Genomic DNA, 14,914 nt, shown 5'->3' with positions numbered 1-14,914 from the left:
ACAGGCACACAGAATGCACTCCTCACCTTGGCCAGCTGTGGCGCCAGCGCAGCCCCTGGCTCCCCGACGCCAGACTGTTGCGCCAGGGAGGGCCGGGTGGAAGAGTGCGAGGGCCCGCAGCGCCCATTCCCGCAGTGGGCCACAACCACCTGCAAAGCCCGCCCCCGCGTCTGGCCGTCTGCCAGTGGGGGAGTGGGCAGGTTAGGGGCCCGGGGCTTAAAACGTTGCTACTTGGCACATGGCTCTGTGGGCTGGGAAACAAGATGAAGAGAGTTCTTTCTTGGGCTCCCGGGGGCCCTCAGCCAATCTTGGCGTTTCCCGAAAGGTCTGCGCAACAAGAAGCTGAGTGGGCTTCTCCCAGCCCAGACTCTACACTGCGGGGAAAAGAATCCTAGATCCCTCATAGACGCGCGAGCCTGCTCCACGCATCCCGCTTTGTAAAGTCTGCAGACCCAGGGCACTAGCAAATTCCTGAGTCGAGTGGTAACCCTGGATTTCCAGTTTGGACAGGGGAGTCTCCCCGGAGTTCCCTGGCTCGGGTCCCGCACAACCCAGGCCTGAATCAGCGTCTAGGCTATTTAGGAGCTACTCCCACTTAACTCAGCTCTGGCAACGCCACCTTCCCTTGCATGGGGGGTGGGGGGGTGGAAGTGGGGGGGTTGTGTTTCAGCCCCCAAGGGGCAGCATTTCTGAGGGGATTCCCTCTGCAGGCAAGACACAACTGCAGCCCAAACAGTAAAATTTAAGACACACCCTGCACCACGGTGCCTGCATCTACGTTTGCTGGCTGCCTGGGAATGAACGGTTAGTACAAGGCTTGGAGCAGAGCAGGCGCTTGGCAATATGAAGACGGTAATTTGACTCCAGCGCCCCTGCATCCCCTTCCAGCAAACCCCCTTCTCCCTTTTGGCAACACCGCCCCCAGGCGCTAAGGCACCTCTACTACAGCGGGCACTCCTCTCCCAAATAACACATTTGTAATTCACCAGTGACCTGGGACCTCTCTGATCAAAGAACTGCCAGAGGCGGGGTGGGGGCGGGGGGGGGGAGCACGCAGGATATCAGCACCCTTAAGAAAATGTTTGGGAGATTGGCGGCCTTGAGGCTCTTGCGTGGGCAGGCACCTGTTTCCACCGATGTGCAAGGCTGGGACTTCCTGGGACCCTCCCTGTGTGGCAAAGCTGACTCAGGTAAGCAAATCCTAACCGGTTCAAAAGATGAGCCCTCCAAATTAGCCAGTCGTCAACAACATGGTGTATAGGACAGACTACTGGGCCCCTGTCCTTGCTGCACGCGGATAGCGATTACACACCCTATAATCAAGGGGGTCATCAAGAGCTCGTACAGGTAAAACAGGAGTAAACAGACACAATCATCCCACCTTCTGGCAACCCACATCTTCGTTCCTGTCATATACACAATCTTGGACCTGGATTTATCATATGACTTGTGTGCCAGACCCCCAATTTACAAGGGTAATCAATTTTCCATTGATATATGTATTGAGTAAGGTATACAGGAATTCAGGGACATGAAATAATGAGCGATTAGAATAGAGTGAGCTTGGTAAGAAAACTTTTGGAGGAGGTTAGTTTTGAGCAGGTTTTAGGGGAAGGGAGGGACTCAGATTCAAAGACCGCAGTGCAGGTGGGGGATCTGACCAGGGGGGAAACCAGGCTGTATCTGGAAGGGTGGAGGCAGCAAATAATTGGGCGCTTCCAGAGCTGAGTATCCTGGTCGTCACGAATCTGGGGTGGAGGTGGGGCACTGCAGAGAGGGAGGGCCGCAGTAGCTCTGCAGGGAAGCTGCTGGGGGCGGAAGGGGGGCAGGCAATGCCCATGACGGGATTTCAGACTCTCCCACTGCTCTTGGTTGCAGGGGTGGTTGTCGTTGTTTAAACAGAAATCTACTGGGTGCCAAGTCGTCGGGCTAGTGAGAGACATTGGGGTTTTGTGACATTAGTTGACCAGAGGCTTTTAGTTCTGGGGACCCGTCAGGTATACCCTAATTTAAAAAATCAATCCTATGAACACAGCTTATATTTATTCACACAATTCCCCGCATGCCTTTTTGATTAGAAGGGAAGACATTCTGATATGTTGCCTCTGGTTTATTCAACAAGTATTGACTGCTCTCTAAGTATCAACCACTACGATAGGCACTGTTTTCTGGTACCTCCTGCTTTATTTAAGTACCTCCTGGTATCCGAAGTTTTTTGATATGTTGATTAACTAAGCAAAGTCGGAATCAGATGTTCCTGTGTTCGCGGGAACATCTAGGGCAGGCCCCAAAACTGTACCCTAATAAGAATAGGGCTTCCTTCTAAAATGAAACAACCACCAGGAATATGTCCTAAACGGAAACAGTTTACCTTTAGTAGCCTGGACCACGTGTTCAGAGAACGTTCATCTGCTCTAAGCAGATGTGACTTTTAAGTCAAATTGACACTAAAGATAAATGGAGAGGTGACTCTTCACTTTTCAAAAGCATTCACCCCGCAGTTCCTTATGATGGTCAACTCCCCAAGTACAGCTAGAAATAATTTCATCTTCCACAATTATAGTCCTTATAGTGTAAAGTAGGGAGTGACTTGGGGGAGGGTGGGGGGGGACAGAGAATAGATATTCAACCTAGTGATGAGAGAGTTTTCATGGGACTTTTCAAAACAAATCCTATTTGGAGGCAAGGCCCCTGGAAATCTGTAGAATCTTTGCCTGGGTTTCTCAACCGACTGGATTTTCAATTCAGGTTCTCAAGCAGGAGAAAAAAAAAAAATAGATTTTCAAATGACACCATGTGGTTTGCTGAGTCACTTTTCTGACCTGGCTCCTGTGAATAGGATTTAAAGCCACTTGGCAGGGAAGGAGTGGGCAGGCGAGTGATGCCAAAAAAATTAGAAAGACCATACACACACTCCCTCAATTTAGTCTCTAAAGTTATATGTTTTCTGTGTGAGGTGTTGAGACACTTTTCGTGCGTCACAAAGATACCCCTGGCGGCTCCAGATGTTTCCTCACTGCGTTTTGCTAATTTGAGGCAGGGGAGGGCTCAGATGGGGTGAGCGACAAGGAGGCAGACAGAATGGAAGGCGAGGTAGGTAAGTTTATGTTAGAGTCCCTCTGTTCACCGGGAAGCATCTATCAACAGACTCAAGGACCCTGGTTTAGACACTCATTTAAAGGAACCCCTCGAGATCCAGACGGAGGCTAACTAACCTCCGGGCGAACAGAAAATAAATCCTGCCCCCCTCATCCCCCCCCACCCCCCGCAGTCCGCAGCTCTGCTCTCGGTGTTTCCACCAGTCAGCCCGCCATTTGCATCCCAAATAGCCCTCTCTCACGAAGGGCCCTGATGTCACAGGTGTCCCCAGTGGTCCTTTATGCTCTTCCCCGTGGAGGCTGGACTCGGGCCCCACTGGAGAGGAGCCTTCATCTCCCAAGTCTCCCTGCCTCGCCTCCCAGGGCGAGATCGGGGTGCCTACAAGCGCTCCAGCCCCTTCTACATTGCAATGTGTCTTAGAGCGGGATCGCATTAGAAATGACCCTGATGAGTCACGTCGCTCACTTTCCAGGCTGACGTCAGGGGAGACCGCCGGCCCCTCCCACCTCCCTTGGAGCCCTCGGCGGGGACGGCCCCGGGGAAGACAAGATGGACGGTGGAGCGAACCCGGGGTGGCGCGCTCCGTCCACCCGGGAGGGCGGATCTGCTGGGGGCTGCGCGGGCCCGGCCGCAGCCCTGCCCTCTGCCCTCCTGGCCTCGGGGTCTCGCCGCTTGTCTCGCCTCCCTCCCTCGTCCTTCGTCCCCGCTCCTCTCCCTCCCAGTGGTGCGGTCTGGGCGGCTTCAGAGGCGGCTGCTGCCCTGAGGCCGAAGTGAGGCCTCCCGGGACGGTGGGGTCCTGGGAGCGGCTTCTGGGGGCCTCTTTGGGCCCCTAAACGCCAGCCAAGCCACATGGGTGGGTGACCCCCATCGTAAGGCTCCCCGCCGCTTCATCCGTCTCACTAGAGAACTGGACGCCCCTACCATTCCCCCCACTCGCTTGGTTTCCCGGGACGCAGAGGTGAGAACTCATCCCCGGTGGTCCCCGTGGGGAGTCCCTTCCCCTCGCTGGGGAAACAACGGCGGCGCGCAGAGCAGTGCTCGATTCTTTTCCAAAAAAATTATATTCAAAAGCGAGTCTCGATACCATTTGTCTATCTGACTTAATAAGCCTGTTTTCGGGAAAAAAAAAATATTGGTTTGCGCTATCGTGTCTGATAAGCACTGAGTAGGAGAACGGGTTTCTTGTCATTTATAATATTTATGTCACCCTCACATAGGCCTAAATGTGTGTAAGTTATAATCTTCCCCATCTACCTCCCCCGATACATATCTTTGTGGACTAATGGCCTCCCAACACTTACTTTATTACACACATTTGTTATGTGACAAATCTTGCCAGCACACCATTTTAAAGTTTATACGCGAGGTGGCAAATGTCAGAAATAAGTGAAAAAAAGAATCCCAGTACCTGGCTTGGTTGTGATATTTACACTGAAAATGAAATTTCATATCTCCGGCTTATAAAAAATAACCCTTCTTAGTTGCATTTTGGCTTTAAAATATTTTCATTTAATGCCTCCATGCGTACACTTCCCATTTATCATAGGCCTTGTAATTTGGCCTTAAAAAACACTCTACTAAGTGGGTACGACACATCTTTCATGGAATGGCAAAAGCACAAAATTTGTTGTGGGGTTTTTTTTAATGTAACTGCTAAGATGCCGTCTGTTCATTTTCAAACCGGATATATATATATATATATATATATATGTGTGTACATATATATATATATATATATACACATACATATATATATATTTTTTTTTCTTCTTGTAAACGTGGCACCTGATGATTGCAAAATACCGGAAGCTCCATCCCTTCCCCATAATTCCCCTCCCCAGAGATAACCCCAGCTACCAGTTGGGGTAGGAAAGGAAGACCTTCCCAGTGATTTTTCCCTTTAAGTCCGTGCCCTTCTCCGGCCAAAATGAACCACTTCAGTTTCTCTGTGTGCTTTCAGGAGCCTTCAATCGAAGGAAACGAAACTCCATCTATGTCACCGTGACTCTGCTTATTGTGTCGGTGTTGATTCTCACGGTGGGCCTTGCCGCAACCACCAGGACCCAGAATGTGACCGTCGGAGGTTATTACCCGGGAGTTATTGTAAGTATAAAAGGCCTAGGTAGGTCTCAGGGGCTTGCTGGCTGCGGTCTTTCGGGTTCTACTCGGAGGGTTTTTGACTGTCTGAGTTTCCAGTGTTTGCTCAGGTTTCCTCCTGTATATTTCTCTGTATGTGTACAGAGAGGAAACTCTGGGCCCGTTAAGAAGAGCACTGGACTGAGAGTCAGAGGAATCCCAGCTGTGTTCCTAATTAGCAGTGTGCTGCTGAGCAAGTCACCTTGCCCTTTAGGCCCGTGGTTTTCTGGTCTACGAGGTGTCACCAACCAGCAGGGTTAGCTTTAGGCTAAGGTCCCTTTCTCTCTGGGCACCTGCTTTCCCACGTATAACAGGCGTCACCTGACCCTACCTGAAACCTGACGACGGCTTGACACTCTGACCGTCAGCGCTGACCTCCAAAGTGAGCCTGCATTCCTCTCAGGAAACACATGTGGAACATTTACTTCTAAGATAGGTATATTTATCCATTTACAGGTTTCATACATGTTCCTAAAACATACAGACATGGAAATTCAAGAATTAGATTCAAAAGAAATAACTTTTATTATCCTCATGCTAACTTCAAAGAATGACATACACTTCGCATGAAGTCGGTCATTAAAGGTAGTGGCTATGAATCCTTATTTCCAGTAGCCCGCTAGATCATTTTGAACAGTTTTGGCTGACTTATCAGGTACAATTAGGGTACCGCGGGCATCATTTTTGGAAATTTTCAAATTGGGGTAGAGTCAACACACAATATCACACTACTTTCTGGTGTACGACATGGTGAGTCCACATCTCTCCATGTTATGCTGTGCTCACCGCAAGCGTAGCTGCCGTCTGTCACCATACAGCGTGGCGTCATTGTTTTTTTAATGTCGATCCCACTGCGTAGCTGACAAAAAGCTCATCCCGAGACAAGTGTCAACTGTGCCATTTTCTTGTGGCTCGCTTCTGCTTCCTTACATTATTAGGGTCATCTTCAATTTGCGGTTTCTCAACAGGAGCCTTTCCAAACCACCTGTCCATTTGATAGGGACCAGTTTAGTTAAAGCTAGATAACGCAATCCGGGCACACGTCAAAAGCCCCGCCATCAACTGGTTGCTGCTGGGATCTTGCCTTTTCCTCCCTGCAAGACGGGCTGACCTTGTTATCTGACATTCACACCGGGGGAGGGCGCCAGTGACAGTCTGTTTATTGAATATTTGTACCGCTTAATTTCTCTTACTAGTTTAGATAAACAATAAATAGGAAATAAGAGTTCGAATAGTTTCTTAGTGTACATCAGTGGATTGCTGTATCCATCACCAGGGTGCGTGGGATCCGCTCTGGAAACCACTGAACTCTTGACATACAAAGCCTCATTTTATAGCAAATCATTGTGTCGTATACGTGACACAGATACAATTTCTTTTGTCATTTATACTTCAATAAATCTGGGGAAAAGAAGAGGAAAGAGAAACAAAAACAAACATGAGCCTCATTTGGATCGACACACACACGGCTGCTGATCCCAAAAGCCTAACCCTAGAGGTAGGGTCATATTTTCACCATCAATTATATAACTTGTCAATTGTAAGTGATTGTAGAGAACAAGGAGGAAGTTTGGAAGTTTAGGATGGTTCTTTTATGTACAGTTAGTACAGCAAAGAGGTCAGATGTGTTTGTGTTGTTGTTGTTTTTCTTTTTTCTTTTTTTGAAGAGGTGGGGTTGGAGAGAGAAGTCAAGGGAGAGGAAAGGATTAAAGATGGATGTCTTTGACAAGCCCAAGCTGCTGCGAGTGACCAAGCCTGACGAGGGTTGCCTAGGCCACGGATTCCACAGTCAGCCTCCTCAATAGCCCTAGCTGGCTGGCGCCAGACGTGCCTCCCACCTCCCACAGGCTGCCTGGGAAGTTCCTTCGCCGCTCTTGGGCAGGCAGGGCTCCCTCCAGCCAAGGGCAGGTGTCCCACAGACACCCGTTTGGTGCCCTCTGTTAAATGTGTGATGTGAGAACTCGCCCGGTCCACTTCCTGTGGTGAGGCAAGAAAACCAGTTGTCAGCAGAATTGGGTTTTATTTTTAAGCACAAGCGAGGGGGGCGAGGAGGAAGGGGGAGGTAAGATTGCATTTTGGTGGCTTGGAAAAGCAATTTATAGGGTCTGTGTGACTTTGTGTGCTTCAGGTAGCTGCGTTTTGTAAAATATTTCTGACGGATGAACAGATGCTCAAAGCCAAGAGTCAGACTCCCCATGGGTGAGGAAAAGGTATTTTCCCTGCCATTTAAGAGTAGGAACTCCTATTCTAGAACAGTGGCTATGAACCTGCTCTGTAGAATAGCTGCCTGTGGGTGGCTAGGTTGGAATGCATTAACAAAGGAAGGAGGGCGCATGATTGTTGGTATTCGAGTACCTGATGTTCAGCAAGCTTGGGAAGTTGAAGGGGTGCGTGCCTCTGTGTGTGTGTGTGTGTGTGTGTGTGTGTGTGTGTGTGTGTTTCACTAAAAGCTAATATGGAAATGTTAAGAGGAGAACCATCCCTAACAGACAGTGTGCCCCATGGTTTACCCTTTAAAAATGTGCTCTTAGAGTTCCTGTAGATTTGTTTCTTTAAAATGGGTTTTAGGGGCGCCTGGGTGGCTCAGTCGGTTAAGCGTCCGACTTCAGCCAGGTCACGATCTCGCAGTCTGTGAGTTCGAGCCCCGCGTCAGCCTCTGGGCTGATGGCTCAGAGCCTGGAGCCTGTTTCTGATTCTGTGTCTCCCTCTCTCTCTGCCCCTCCCCCGTTCATGCTCTGTCTCTCTCTGTCCCAAAAATAAATAAACGTTGAAAAAAAAATTTTAAATGGGTTTTAATTATAGAAAGTGAATGGGGAAGATTGCAGATTGAAAGGCAGAAAAATCCATTTGGGTTTAGAGGTCAAATCATGTTGTAACAAATACAGTGACGACTCAGGCCTCTGAAACAGCGTGTGCCTGACAATCCAGATTTATCCGGGAGTGGGATGCTTTCGCTCATTGACCCGTTTGGTTATTAGAGAGGTAGGTACTGTATAAACTCTAAGCCAGTGGTTTCCCTACTTTGGTGTGCAGAAGAATGACCAGATGAAGCTGTGGGAAATGCAGACCTCAGGTCCCTACCCCCAGAGATTCTGGTTTGGTAGGTTCGGTATGGCCCAGGAACCTGAATTTCCTTTTGATGAGCTAATTTTGATTGGAAAAGTAATACAAATTGAATCTGCATTTTACTAAATACCCCAGGGGAGCCTAATTCAAATGAACTGGCAACCACTTGGAGGACTAAAACCCAATAAATAAAATATGCTCAGCATTAAACCCAGGCATTTTAAGATTCCATACTGGCAAATTGGTCACTCTGAATAGAAATGATCAGTGTATAGCAATGTGAAAAATTTCAGGCTACTTGGAACTCTGATGTTTTGGGGTTAGCTCTGCTGGTTAAATGCTTTAACAATAAATGAGAATTCAAAATTTCAAAACAGACAAATTAGGGAGCAGTTATTACATTAAAAGAAGGCTTATTATACATACAACTCACTTAAATATAGAGACTCGGGCATTTTAAAATATAATTACATTTGTACAGTTCAAACTCACATGAAACTTTTCTGGGGCATATTCATTTTGTATAGCAAGGTGCATTATAATAGGTCATGAGCTACTTGATCTGAGCTAGAATGTGGTACCAGCATCCTAAGACACACATGCATGTATGCATCTTTAAAGGTGCTAATCTGTCCAAGCGGAACTGCGCAATTTTTTTTAAAAACTTAAAACCGATGAAGAAAGACAAACTGGTTTAGGATTTTTACTATCCACGAATGTTCCAGACATTCCATTCCAGAAGAGTTCAGTGAGCTTTTTACACCGGAGGCCTAAAAAAGGCAAGAGGCTCACTTGTTGTATAAAGCTGAAAAGGGCAGGGGAGAGAGCGCGCTCCTTGTCTGTAACACTTTAACCTTCGATCCGGGAGAATGAAGCCTTTAAATGTGTTTCCCAAGCAACCCACAAGATGGGGTTGGCCACCTGATCAGCATGGAAATCTTTCATTCTTGTACCCTCTCCCCAGTTGTTGTACTGCTAAGACCCATGCCAGCCTGGGTTTTCTTTAGGAGAAAAAAAATAGGAGTTTCAGCCCCGTTCACAAGGTGGGGGTGTGTGTGTGTGAGTTAATGGAAAAATTATATCAGAGTTACTGTGGGATAGTAGGAAACAGACAGCAGGGATCATTCAAAATAATGGCCCAGAAACTTTCTTTAGGCAGATGTGGCTTCAGCTTCACATGTAAAGACTCTTGATAAATCCAACAAAGTTTAGACTAAAGCATGCTAAGGAAACATACTGAGCTCTGGATGGTGGAAGTTTGTAGTTTATTGTGAATTAGGGAGAAATTTGTCCACCTCTTGTTCAAAATGTCTCAAAAATATAAAATCATTCTAAAATAAAGTTCCTACCCCTAAGGTACATTTCAAAGATGGGTCTTGAATCTGGATTTGCTAAGTAAGACTTGTAATGCCGTAAAGTTCTAACCTTCATTGGCTCCCTGTTCCCTCCTTAGTTTTGTCATTCACAGCACTCCAAAGATGCCTTTGGTCTGGTCTCCCGTTCCCCCCTCTTTTGCCAAAACTGTCAGTTCATGGCCCTGAACGCAACTTGGATTTTTCTGCCTTGCTGCTGTCATTTTCATTGTTCCCCCGGTCTGGAATGTCCTCCCTGCGTTTCCTTTCTGTTTATCCAAATGCTCTGTTCTATCCCAACTTAAAGACAAGGCAGGACATTTTTTTTTTCAACGTTTATTTATTTTTGGGACAGAGAGAGACAGAGCATGAACGGGGGAGGGGCAGAGAGAGAGGGAGACACAGAATCGGAAACAGGCTCCAGGCTCTGAGCCATCAGCCCAGAGCCCGACGCGGGGCTCGAACTCACGGACTGCGAGATCGTGACCTGGCTGAAGTCGGATGCTTAACCGACTGCGCCACCCAGGCGCCCCAAGGCAGGACATTTTTCAACCGCGGGGGTCCACAGTGGCGTCTGCCATCTTTGAACTCCCTACCATAGATTTCTCCTACTCATGGTTCCTGGAAAATACATCCTGCTTTATGGCATCTGTAGGGCCATATTCTCATTTAGTTTTGTTTTTACAGGTCCCCGATCCCTTATCTGAATCCTTGGGCCAGATGTGTTGGAGAATTTAGATTTCTTTCTTTCTTTTTTTAAATATTTTTAAAAAAAATTTTAACGTTTATTTATTATTGAGAGACAGAGAGACACAGAGCGTGAGCAGGGGAGGGGTGGGGGGGGGGGAGACAGAATCCGAAGCAGGCTCCAGGCTCTGAGCCGTCAGCACAGAGCCCTACGCGGGGCTCGAACTCACAGACTGAGAGATCGTGACCTGAGCTGAAGTCGGATGCTCAGCCGACTGAGCCACCCAGGCGCCCCTCTTTTTTTAATATTTATTTTTTGGCGATGGAGAGCACAAGTGAGGGAGGGGCAGAGAGAGGGGGACAGAGGATCCGAAGTAGGCCTTGCACTGACAGGCTGACAGCAGCGAGCCCGATGTGGGGCTCGAACCCATGAACCGTGAGATCATGACCTGAGCCGAAGTCAGATGCTCAATGGACTGAGCCATCCAGGTGCCCCTAGATTTCTTTTTTATTTTAGAAGGATAATACAGTGCATATATTATATTATCTAACATCCCAGGGGGGTTGAGAAAAACCCCATAATCAAGCACTTTCATATTCCTCTAATAAACTGAGTTTTTATACTAAGTGGATAAAGATTGTAAAATAATCTCACATCAGTTCAAGGTTTTGCCACCAAGTTAGTTACGAAAAAAAACAACCTTTCGTTTTTAAGAGCTTTGTGGATTTCAGGATTATGGGAAGGAATTGTGGACCAGTTTACCTAATTATAGCTCCTTGAGGGTGAGTCTCATTGGTTGTAGTATCATATCCCCCCGCCCCTACTTCTGGCCTCCAAATCACAGATATAGCACGGTGCCTGCCACAGAGTAATGTCCAATTAACATGTATTGAATGACTAATCCTTCTGAGCCTCGGTGCAGTGAATGGGAATCGGCCCAGTCCAAAAAGAGCCGTTAAATCTGACTTTGATGTCTAACGATTTGTGTTTTCCTTCAACGAGTGGAGGGCAGCCAAATCAAAGCAAATTGGTTATTTATTCAGGTAATGGGGAATCAAGATGTAGGTCCAAAGGCCTACACTTGCCATGATTCCCTGCAGTTCTCGAGGGATAGCCAAAGAGCTTACCTTTCTGGGGTCTCAGGAGAGTAAACAGTCGATTAGAAGTAGCTGCCCACTTTCAGGAAATTCTGTTGATTTTCCCCTTTTTATTTTCAATCCCTCAGCTCTTCCTCAGATAGGATTTTTCACTCCATCCTTGCAGGGAACCTCTTTCCTGGAGAGGGAGGGGAAGTGACGAAAGTCCCTATTCTACTGACACACCACAAATGCAGCACAGTGTGGCTGAAAGAACACCAGCTGTTGGTCAGGGCACCTGTGGACTCCTGGCCCTGTCAGTAACTTGCTATAAGAGGGGATGAGTCCATACAATTCTCTAAGCCACCATTTTCCTATCTATCAAATGGGAATCGTATCAGCTCCACCGAACTCCATAGCGTTACTGTGACCAAACTGGAGGGCACATGTTGCTTTAAGTTAAAATGCTTTTCAAATGTACGGTAGTTTTTGCAACACTGGTGAGTTCATCAGCCTGTCATCCAGGTGAGTGAATTCTTCCAGCATGACTCAAAAGACAGTAGTTCCCTGCCTGGTGATCTCTACCTATCTTTGACCCCATGTTAAAATGTCTCCTCCTGTGTGAAATCTTAGACTTAACATTTATTTAGCATCCTACCTGCAAGCATCCTGCAAGTCACACCACGTACTTTGTTAAAAAAGGTTTTCTTTTATTTGAGTATAGTTGACACAATGCTGGGCTAGTTTCAGGTGTATGACATAGTGATTCAACCATTGTGCTGTGCTCACCACGAGGATAGCTACCATCTGTCACCGTACAACGTTATTATAATATTACTGACTGTATTCCCTATGCTGTGCATTTTGTTCCCATGATTTATTCATTCCATAACTGGAAGCCTGTGTCTCTCACTCCCCTGCACCTATTTTGCTCATCCTCCACACCCCCCCCCTTCCCTCTGGGAACCATCAGTTTGTTTTCTGTATCTATAGGTCTGACCCTGCTTTTTGTGTGTTTATTCATGTGTTCTGTTTTTCAGATTTTGCATATGATGAAATCATATGGTATCTGTCTCTCTCTGACTTACTTCACTTAGCATAACACCCTCCAGGTCCGTCCAGGTTGTCACAAATGGCAAGATCTCACCCTTTTATGGCTGCGTATACATACCACATCTTCCCTTATCTCTTCGTCTATCAGGGGACACTTAGATTGCCTCCATATCTCGGCTATTGTAAATAATGCTGCAATAAATGGAGGGGTGCATGTATCTTTTTGAATTAGTGTTTTTGTTTTCTTTGGGTATATACCTAGTAGAAGTCACACTACATACTTTATCTCATTCAATCCTCACAGCAGCCCTGTGTGGTAGTTACCATCATGGTTTGCATTTTATAAGTGAGGTACCTGAAGCACAGAGTGGTTAAGGGACTAGCCCAAGGTCACATAGTTTACAAATAGCAGAGCCAAGGATATAATACAAAATGAATGATTCTCTTCTCCTGTAGCACTATGTTTATATGTTGCCTGCGGTCCTTAACCCACAGTTTGTCTCTCCTTCACTGGACTAGGAGCCCCTGGAGGGCAGGGACCACATCCTGTTTTTCTGGCACAAGTGCTTAGTGAATATTGGAAAGTTGAATGAATCGGAGTGGATTAGAATGGAATGGAAAGAAAAGGAGGGAACTGGATAAAGTAACTGTCTAACCTGGGACTTCGGTCCCAAGTGCCTTGTCTTTCCAGTCAATTCCATAAGGCTTCAGCCCACCTCTTCCTGGCCACTACCATCAGAGTTATTTGAGAGTGCCAGGAATGACGAGGTTTTTTGCTTCCTGTCTGAAGGTCAAGACTGCTGTTGGGGTCCAGGAGACATATCTGTGGAAACTGATAAGCTGCTCAAAGGACTTATTTTCCATGTAAGAGACTGCCTCTGATTTTCTCACAGTCTCCACAAGTGGTCCAGAGTGCCATGAACACAAACTATTCATGGAATTCTTCCTAAAAAATAAAAGCTGTGGAATATATTGCAGGTGTGGATAAGAGAAAACATGAAGCTGTGTTATGAAATACAGCAAGCAATGATAAGATTTTCCAGCTCAAATTGGGTTAGAGTTGCTCAGAAACTAAATGTCTTCAAAAATGATACTAATCAGGGGCGCCTGGGTGGCTCAGTCAGTTAAGCGTCCAACTTCGACTCAGGTCATGATCTCACAGCTCGTGAGATGGAGCCCCGTGTTGGGCTCTGTGCTGATAGCTCAGAGCCTGGAGCCTGCTTGGGATTCCAGGTCTCCCTCTCTCTCCCTCCCTGGCTCGTGCTCTGTCTCTCTCTCTTTCTCAAAAATAAATAAACATTAAAAAAAGTTTTTAATGGTAATAACCACTAGAACAATAATTAATATTTCCTGAGTACTTACTGTGTGCCAAGCACTGTGCTAAGTTCTTTCAATATATCATCCTGGTTTGTGCTTGCAAAAGCCCTACGAGATAGCCACCACTCTAGTCCCCATTTTCCAGATTCGGAGACTGAGGTTTAGAGAAGCCAATCAGTTTGTTCAAGATCCCACAAACAAAGGTGGAAGAGCTGGGGCAGGAAGCCAGGCTGGTGTGAGAACCAGGTTTTAATCAGTATACTGTATAAAACAACACATTTCAATTACATTTAAACTAAGAGCAGGTGTTGGGGCGCCTGGGTGGCTCAGTCAGTTAAGCGTCCAACTCTTGATTTCGGCTCAGGTCATGATCTCACGGTGGTTTGTGAGATCCAGCCCCGCATTGGGCTCTGTGCTGACCATGAGGAGCCTGCTTGAGAGTTTCTCTCTCTGCCTCTCCCCCACTCTCTCCCTCTCTAAACAAACAAACAAACAAATAAATAAGAACAGGTGGGAGATGGGCATAGTTTACCTGTTGAGTGAGGATGTTCGCAGTAGAGTCTTGGATGGCACATGATATACTCTTCATACACTTCGGCTTCTATTTCCCAAGAGGGGTTGCTGGCTGAGTGGCCCTGAAGAATGAGTCCTTGGAAACTTGTATTCATTCCTTCCCTTCATTCTGTTTCATCCTTGGGTTTCTGAGACAGCGACCCAGCCCCCCCCCCCCCCCCCAGGCAGCCCACCACATTCCTGCCTCACCCTCCAGCCCATTAGATTTCCAACCACAGGTGTAAGGCTTGGGGGGGCCTCAGACTGAAATAGATGCCCCTGTTAGCCATGGTAAGGCTGCAGATGGAAACTGGGACCATTAGTGAGGTTAAGAGACTCGCAACTACATTGCTGAGCTTGTGTTAAGATTTATTGGCCCATGCTCACCACTCTTTACTTCTTCCGTTTTTACCCCTATCGGCAGCCTTCGTTAGTGATCGTGTTCAGCTGAGACGGGCCACCTCAGTCCGCTAATGGCAGAAGTGAGAGGAAAGTGGGACCCGCTACACTGAGCCATCATCCTATCCACTTAGACAGGGAAATTGTTTCGCAGGGTTTTACGCTGCCATTTCTGT

The 14,914-nt window shown here is 47.1% G+C and overlaps 1 protein-coding gene across 2 annotated transcripts in view; it reads left to right on the top strand.

Moving 5' to 3' along the window:
* TMEM255A (transmembrane protein 255A) overlaps nt 1-14,914 on the top strand; it is a 57,207-nt gene that overhangs the window by 1,859 nt on the left and 40,434 nt on the right. For both annotated transcript variants that reach the window (XM_045470922.1, XM_045470921.1), the window contains exon 2: nt 5,060-5,202. In XM_045470922.1, coding sequence (XP_045326878.1) covers nt 5,060-5,202 — 143 coding nt within the window. The remainder of the gene's footprint in view (nt 1-5,059; nt 5,203-14,914) is intronic.

The sequence above is a fragment of the Leopardus geoffroyi genome, chromosome X (assembly GCF_018350155.1).
Source record: "Leopardus geoffroyi isolate Oge1 chromosome X, O.geoffroyi_Oge1_pat1.0, whole genome shotgun sequence".
Lineage (NCBI taxonomy): Eukaryota > Metazoa > Chordata > Mammalia > Carnivora > Felidae > Leopardus > Leopardus geoffroyi.
This window is presented reverse-complemented; position numbering and strand designations above follow the sequence as displayed.